Source organism: Vitis vinifera, chromosome 10 (genome assembly GCF_030704535.1).
Source record: "Vitis vinifera cultivar Pinot Noir 40024 chromosome 10, ASM3070453v1".
Lineage (NCBI taxonomy): Eukaryota > Viridiplantae > Streptophyta > Magnoliopsida > Vitales > Vitaceae > Vitis > Vitis vinifera.
The window spans coordinates 9,153,418-9,162,055 of record NC_081814.1 but is presented as its reverse complement, the minus strand read 5'-3'; the positions used below and the strand labels follow the sequence as shown (position 1 = coordinate 9,162,055).

The 8,638-nt window shown below is 32.4% G+C and overlaps 1 protein-coding gene across 1 annotated transcript; it reads left to right on the top strand.

The window, feature by feature from the left end:
- Nucleotides 1-4,136: 4,136 nt before the first annotated feature.
- LOC100265856 (protein SRG1) lies at nt 4,137-7,162 on the top strand. The gene is made up of 4 exons (XM_002269854.4): nt 4,137-4,410; nt 4,702-4,949; nt 5,049-5,373; nt 6,699-7,162. The coding sequence occupies exons 1-4, from the start codon at nt 4,156-4,158 to the stop codon at nt 6,963-6,965; spliced, it is 1,095 nt and encodes a 364-aa protein (XP_002269890.1). The 5' UTR covers nt 4,137-4,155; the 3' UTR covers nt 6,966-7,162.
- Nucleotides 7,163-8,638: the final 1,476 nt, after the last annotated feature.

Here is an 8,638-nt window from a genome sequence, read left to right as displayed (position 1 = left end):
AAGATTATCAGAAATAGTCTTAATCTTGAGAATGTATTCTAGCATAGGATCAGCCCCTTTCTTTGCTGTCTGAAACTCAAGACGAAGCTGTAGAATACGAGCCTTGGATGAGGCAGAAAAGATTTTGTGTAGAGCCATCCAAGCATCATGGGAGGTCTGAAACCCAACGATTTGGCCCATAATATCTGGTGTTAACGTGGAATACAACCAGCTAAGAACCATGCGATCGAAACGTCTCCATTGCACAAAGTCAGGATTGAGTTCGCCAGTATGGAGCTCTTGAGGCGGGCATGGCTTAGTGCCGTCGATATATTCTTCAAAGCCATTAGCGTAAACTACATTTTCCATCTGGGTTTTCCAGAGAATGTAGTTGTTACGATCAAGTTTGATTGGGAGGGCATGGTTGAGGGATAAAGAAACGGGGCTGGAGGTTGAAGAAGAAGGTAAATGAAGATAAGAAGAATGAGTAGATGACGGCATCTTGAAAAAAAATCAAGAAAACAAAGCTGGCTCTGATACCATGATAGAAGTGGTTACACAGGTCAGAAAATACAAAAGGAAGAAGAAGAAGAATTGTGTTATTATCTTCAGAGTACACCGGTGTGGGTATTTATAAGCTAGGTGAGGTGGTTGGATGAGTTGGTTTGGGGTTGTTACATGGTTGTTCAGTTACAACTGTGGGAGAGGAGGTTAGGTTAGAATCTGTTTGGTTATCAATATTAAGTGTCTTGGGGAGATGAATTTGCCGGTGACTGAAAGCTATCTAGAGTGATGTAATTCATGGGAATCTGGCAAGAAAATACAAAACTAATTACAAGTCCGTCAGTCTTGGAACCTCCTTAGATTTTTATACCATATGAATGGATTGGTTTAGTGGGCTAGTCAAATCAATGCATCCATTACGGATGTACCTGCAAAATGAAATTAAGATAGGCTCAAAATTCACGTTAACATGACGCTTGTGATAGAGAAGTTAATGGTTACAAATTTTTAGTCAATAGTATGGTTTAAAATAGTCAAATTTGAAAAGATATATCCATTAACCAATATTTCTCCCTATATATATTCAATATATCCAATATTTATGAATATCGATATGAAATTTAGAAATATATATATCCATTAATTAATATTTTTAGATATTTTAATGATATTTCACTAATTTCTTTATTTTTTTATTATTAAATAAATTAATTCTAATTATTTTATTTTTACATTTGATTTAATTTATTACCAAAAAATACAATTCTCTTAATAAATCTTTTTTTTATAGAATCTATATATTTACTAAATATAAAAAATATATAAATATTAAAAAAAATTATACATATATTATTATTTATTTCATATCCTTGAACACATTTAAATTAAAATGGATCATAATTCTAATATTAAATATATTTTAAAATTTGGGATGTTATCATAATATTATTATAAAATAATATATAATACAACTTAATAATAAATATCTATTTATAAAATTTGTATTTTTTTATCTACAGAGGATATTATTATTAAATATAACAAATTATATATATCAATTTTAAAAAAAATAACTTTAAAATATCTATTTTTACTTTTTAAATAAATTTTTAGAATTTATCTTTATATTTTCATAATTTTCATTTATTTCATTTTCATGCCACCAATATTTTATATAAATTAATATATTTTTTATATATTTAATATATCCGTAAAATGAAAGTGTCTATTGATATTTTTATTCTTACTTAATAGTTTTTTTTTTTTTATATAGATGATCGATTATTTTGAATAACGGTCTTTTTCTGACTTAATGATCACATTTTTTTTTATTACTAAAAGTGAATAATGTTGGGACCAACATCACATCAGTCAAGATTAGAATATGAATAAAACTAGGCCACGCCTTTCCAAGGAAGTTTTTGCTCTCCTTGCTTTTTTTAAAAATAATCGAGGAAGAGTAATTATATGAATTTTAGGATATATTGAATTATAATTTATATTTTCTACATATTATGTCGAAAATTTTTATTTAAGATAATATATTTAATCCTTATTAATTGATTTGAAATTTTATCAAACGCTTCTATTTTTATTAATTGATATTTTTTTGTGATCAAAATAATATTTTAGTCTTTAATTTGTTTTGCTTTCCTAATCCTCATATACGGTATCATGTTAAATTTGTTAAAAAAAAATTAACAGAATAAAGCTTATTTTATAACCGAAAACAATTTTTAAGATTTTTTTAAAACATTATTTATTAATTATTTTTAAAAATAGAATTATGTCTTAGAATTCAAATATGATGTAAAAGTTTCCAAAGTATTTAATATATTCTTAATTGTAATTTATAATATTCTATAAAAACAATTAGATACACCTAAAATTTGTTTTATATAAAAATTTTAAAAGATTTTTTTTTTTTTAGTCACAAGTTCTAAAACATTTTGCAATGAGATTATCTTTTTTCCTTTTCATTTTTTCATGAAATTAGAAAATTTATTTATGATACTTCCCAAACCAAGGTGCCCACGCAATCAAGCCAACATTTTATGTTATGTTTGGTTTTTAAATTTAGAAAATGTAGGAAAAGGAAAATATAAAAAAGTGAACGAGAATAAAGTAAAGAAAATGAAAAAAATAAATTTAAAGTTAATTTATAAACTTTTAATTTATTTTTATTTTCCTCTACCCCTTCTTTTTATTTATGTCCAAGATGTGCTCATGGACAGCTGCTGAGACTATTGATATTTCAACTAAACGGATGACTCACTATCATATATCGATTTAAAAATGCTCGGATCGTGAACTCTTTGAGTAATGATACCGTCCTAACAGTCCATTTGGTGGATTTCCAATCTGGAACCTGTCATCACTGATGACGATTTATTATTTAGTGAAATTTTTAACATGTCGACCGTCGAGAGGATGGTCTGCCTTCATCGAGAATTCATATAAAATATACCAATTTTTCGTTAGTCAAACCACATGTTTTTTTTATGTATAAAATAATTGATGAAGAAGCACGTTTTTACAATAGAAGCTTATAGAATTTCATGCCTTGAGGAACACGGAAGTAGACGACAACCACATGCATGCATCATCCACTATGCAATCGAGACCCGTTCAAGCAATAATCAATGTATGAGCACTTGGTCATAGCCTAGTGTTTGACTAACAGCTAGTATTATATCACCTTTAATGAATCGTAACTTTCTTTGACCGCTTAATATATGCTTTCTTTTCTTTCAAACCATAAATTTAATATTTTTTCTTTAGCCCACGTGTATATGGCCCTGAGTGGTGCTTCTGTCAGGCTCCAACTTTTCATATGTTTGATGGGTAATTTTAGGAAGCTATTATATAATCTCTTTGATTTCCTTTTAATTTGTCAAAAACAAACACGCATCCATATCCATCCTGCTAACTAAAACCATTATTAAGCCCGGCCCCTCCCCATGAAGTTGTAATTATCCGCAAGGGCCATTATCTATCGAAGTACAGTGCAAAGTAAAATGTTGTTTTGTTTTGTACCTGTATGTGACCCAATAGCTTATTTAGCTTTCAAAATTAAAGGGTACCGAGAATATATACGAACCCTAAATAGAATTAGCATTTTGTTTACATGGATACTTCTTGTTGGAAATGAAAGATGATACACTTACTTATAATGTCAAGGGGCAACTAATGTTGGAGAAAGTGTTAGCTTCCTTGTAATGTAATTGATCATGGACTAGTAGTTTTTGGCTCAAAGCCTCCTCTTTTCTCTTAGTTTTGATTTTTCTCCAAAATTAGTTTGGTAAATATATATATGTAGGTGAAGTCGCTGTGAAGTTGTTTCTGTTAACACGCTTCTGAACTACACAAGAAGTTGATTAACATTAATTTGCTTTGTGAAGGATGAGTCTGGCTTACATAAATAGAATGAAGTGAATTTTTCTTCCATTAGAATGGTGTTAACTCTCTCTTGACGCCGTTAAATCTTTCCATGGAACTCATCAATCCCGTCGTAGTACTTCTTTGTTAGATATGTCTTTTTTCTTCTCTTTTCCCCCTACCCACACCCCCCACCACCCACACCCCCCACCACCCACCCCACAAACGTATATTTGTTCTATAAATACCATCTTAAGATGGTTGAATGGATGCACTCAATTAAAGTAATTAGCAATGGCATCAACAGGGTCTTTGAGCTTTGGTAGTGCTCCTCTTATACTCAGTGTTCAGGAGCTTGCCAAAGAGCCCATGGCTGCAGTCCCTCAGCCCTTTCTCCTGAATGATCAGGAGCTTCCAGTTGACCTCCCAAAGAGCACTTCCGTGATAACCATCCCCACTATTGACATGAAACATTTGACCATGAGTGAAACCACAGATTTTGAGCTAGAGAAGTTGCATTCAACTTGCAAAGAATGGGGCCTCTTTCAGGTTTTTCTCAATAGCCTTGAATCATTTTTCTACTTGATTAATATGATTATTGCACTACAACTTTAGAAACTGTTCTTTGGGCGCCATGAAACCTAGGTTCCTGAATGCAGACAAAGGAAGAGGAATGTGGAAGACCAACAGAATTATTCAGAAATGATTTTCTCCATATCGTGTTAATTGTATTTTTATGTACCCTTATATTTCGTAGAGCCATGGCCTATGTATATTTATGTTAAATACAATAGCAAAAAAATAATAATAAATCTAACACGTGTGTTCATGGATGCACAGTTGGTGAACCATGGAGTCGACTCTTCACTTGTGGACAAACTAAGATCTGAGATTGAAGAATTTTACAAGCTTCCCTTGGAAGAGAGGATGAAATACAAGATGAGGCCAGGTGATGTTGAAGGGTATGGGTTGTCCCTGATCATATCAGGAGATCAAAAACTAGACTGGGGTGATAGGTTTTACATGATAACCAACCCTATCCATAGAAGGAAGCCCCATCTATTGCCTGAGCTTCCTCCATCACTGAGGTCCTTCATCATCATCTTTATCATCGTCATCTTCTTCTTCTTCTTCTTCTTCTTCTTCTCCTTCTGTCAGTTATAACTAAAGTTTTCTCTTCACTGCAGGGATGCCTTGGAGCGTTACCTATCAGAGCTGCAAAAACTTGCGATGACACTTCTAGGGTTTATGGCTAAAGCTTTGAAGTTGGACGATGGAGAGATGGAAGGGTTGGTTGATGACGGGATGCAAGCGGTGAGGATGACTTACTATCCTCCATGCCCACAACCAGATCTGGTTATGGGCCTTACACCTCATTCCGACGCCACCGTTATCACCATCCTTCTTCAAGTCAATGGAGTGGATGGTCTCCAAATAAAGAAGGATGGGTTTTGGAGGCCAGTGAACTTCCTCCCAGATGCACTTGTCGTGAATGTAGGAGACATTCTAGAGGTTCTTCCAAACTTCCCTCTCTTGCAAGTAAAAATGGATAATAAATAGAGTCTGATCCACATTTTAAAACCTAGCCATTCATCATTTTCAAACATATTTTCTATTTTTTTTTTTAATTAAATGCCACTTTTAAACATCCCCAACATTATGAACTTTCCTTTTAGTAGGCGGCCTGCATGACCACAATCTATAATTCTATGTCTTCAATCATCACCCATTAAGTTAGAAAATTACAAACTCCAAAATATCAAGGTGGGCATAGGTTTAACGTATGAGATGACATCCTGCTAAAACCCGAACCCACACATAATTATTTCTTTATTACTTTAATTATATTATTTATTATTTTGCTTGAAAAATAAAAAATAATAAAGAAAAAAAAAACTTGACTTTCTTGCACTAGTTCATTTTGCTTTATGAATTAAGATCTATACAATAAATCCTAGCCTTACCTTGTATACTTGGCTAATTTCTAACCCTGACGAAACATGAACATAAATCATCTTCCCTCATTTGAAAAACCTTAATTTATTCAAGTTTATCAAACCTTTATTGTCCCCCGACCAACCAATTAAGGTCACATGCTTTTTTTCTTAAGCCAAGGAACATTCCATGGTGGAGTCCTATCATCCATTTCTTACATTCATTTTATTTTGAAATGAAAAAAAGGGTATTGTGAATTTTTTAATCCCAACCTCAAGTATATTGTGAAGTCCAAGAAGATGAAGTTTGAATAAGAGTACAAACATATAGGATGAAGGTACAAAAAATGAAACCAAATTTCAAAGTTGTTTAAGACCCAAGATATAAAGCATCACGACGACAATTAATTCAATCACATGTACTACATTCATCTATATAGACTACTAAAATAACCTATATAACAAATTAAGTAGGTTGACAATTTTGACGCCTTATAACACCAATATTGGGGTGAAAACCATGACTTATATATAATTTATAGAACCAATTGCCGCCCATGTTTTATGGTTTGAATGACTATGATTTGTCAACTAAAACATTTTAATTGATTGGTTTTTTGGCTCAACTTTAGAGTATATTTATATTTGCCCCATTGAATTATCTAAAGGAATCAAATATTTCTTCTTACTTTGAACATGTGTTCTTATTAATGGAAGCTCACTAACCATGCAAGAACCCTCATTTATGGATCGACCTATGGTTCTCTTTGATGTGGCCAACAATTAGAAGTGTAATTTAATAAGATTTTTAAGTTCTGATATTAATAGAAAAAAAAATCAACAATGAGTGCTACTGAAATATGAGATCTGATTCACCAAGTATGGCTTCTTCCTGTTTTGCAGATGGTAAGCAATGGGGTCTACACTAGCATTGAGCACCGGGCAATAGTAAATTCAGCGAGAGAGAGGATCTCCATGGCCATGTTCTTCAATCCCAAATTCTCTGCTGAGATTGGACCCGCAGTTAGTCTGATAAATCCCCAAAACCCACCACTGTACAGACGAGTAGGGATGGAGAAATACTTCAAGGATTTCTTCTCTCGTAAACTGGATGGAAAATCATTCCTGGAGCATATGAAGATCAAAAATGGGGAAGGCAACAATGCTTGATGCCTTGCAATAAGTACAATAAGTACAATAAGTACAATAAGTATTTGTAGTATGCATGTTTGTAGTAGTGTTCCTATCTTACTATAGCTAGTGATAGCTTAATATAACATCAGAACATTTTTGCTAGAGTTATCAAGTACCCTTGTTTGATGGTAAAAATCGATGCATGTGATATAAATCAAAACAAAAATATCAAATTTTGGAGTGTGAAAATTTTTAATATTATCTATAACAGTCTATTTAAGGTTACTTTTGTGATGGTGGAATGAACAAAAAAAAGCACTTTTTCTAGTTTATATTCCAACTTATTTTTGATAAATTATAGAAGAGGTATTAACAAAATACTACAAACTGAAAGTACTTCTACCAAAATCACTATCAAACGGCCCAATATTGGTGGCCCAATATTATACTTTCCAAGGACAGTTTGAGCCCATGCCTTTCCAGAGTACGAAACCAAAAGAATTACCGAAAGAGGTTGAACAACCGAACTACTTCTCCAAACAGAGTGGAGCTAGCTATCATCGGTGTCTGGTAGTGGTGTTCCCCGAACATCTTCAAACATTCTGAAATTGAAACAACTTTCATGTATACCTTAGCCTTCTAAAGCTCTGTATTGCTCTTAATTTTTAGGGTTTCACCGCTTTGCCATAGAATAGATTGACTTAATTGCAATTGTCTGTCTTCGCCAAACACTTGACTTCTTTACTCACCAAAAGTTTGAATGATTAAACTCAATGGATTTGTAATCTGATTATTATATTAAAAGCACACATCAATATTTGAAGAGGATCTCTGTCTAGCTCTCTCTCTCTCTCTCTCTCTCTCTCTCCATCCATTAATGTTATGCATGCGTGTAATATCAACTCATAACATAATTAAATTTATACAACAATATAACCCTTCAAGCATGCCGATGCTGCCTCATAAAACCTTACTTTTTGTTTGGTTTTGATTTGGAGAGACTTAAAATAGGGAAATCTGCAGAATCATGGCATGACATATATAGGAGATAGGACAGAAATTTAGAATGATAAAAGGGCCGGGGCACATTGCACCTATGGAGCGGAAAAAATGAATTAAAGTTTATGTTAATTATTATATTTTTAGAGCATCCAACAATTACTTACATTAACAAAGACTTACACAAAGTATGATGATCTTTTTGTAAACGGTATTAAATATCCTCAAACAAAAATAAAACTTAATAAACTTATATTTATTACATGTATATTAGTTGATAAGTTAGTAAGTTTTAGATATTATCAGTTTGTTTTTTATATTTAAAATTCAAATTATTATCTAATTAAAATCATATTGTAATTACTTTTAAGTATATAAATGTTACATAACCTCTCCTTGATTAGTCAAGAGGCCTTTTAAATATTACTAAACTTTTCTTTTCTGCACATGGTGTCTATAACTAATGTCCAATGTCTTCCAATACATAGTTACCATCAATCTCCTCCCTCACAACACCCTCATTATTTCATAATACCTTTAATCAGATAGAAAGAGCAAGAGCAAATTACCAAAAGAGTGTGACTGAGAAGCAAAGGTGGAATTAGTTCCTCATCTAAGTTAGCTCTCTGAATTGGGCAACCCATCCCAATCAAACTTGACGAGAGGAACTATCTTCTCTAGAAATCACAGATTATAACCACCATCAAAGG

Excerpts from the sequence above, each read along its gene's own strand:
- LOC100265856 (XM_002269854.4), top strand. The coding sequence starts at position 4,156 with ATGGCATCAACAGGGTCTTTGAGCTTTGGTAGTGCTCCTCTTATACTC. Across the intron at positions 4,411-4,701 it reads AAGAATGGGGCCTCTTTCAG|TTGGTGAACCATGGAGTCGA; the intron begins GTTTTTCTCAAT and ends ATGGATGCACAG. Across the intron at positions 4,950-5,048 it reads GAGCTTCCTCCATCACTGAG|GGATGCCTTGGAGCGTTACC; the intron begins GTCCTTCATCAT and ends TCTTCACTGCAG.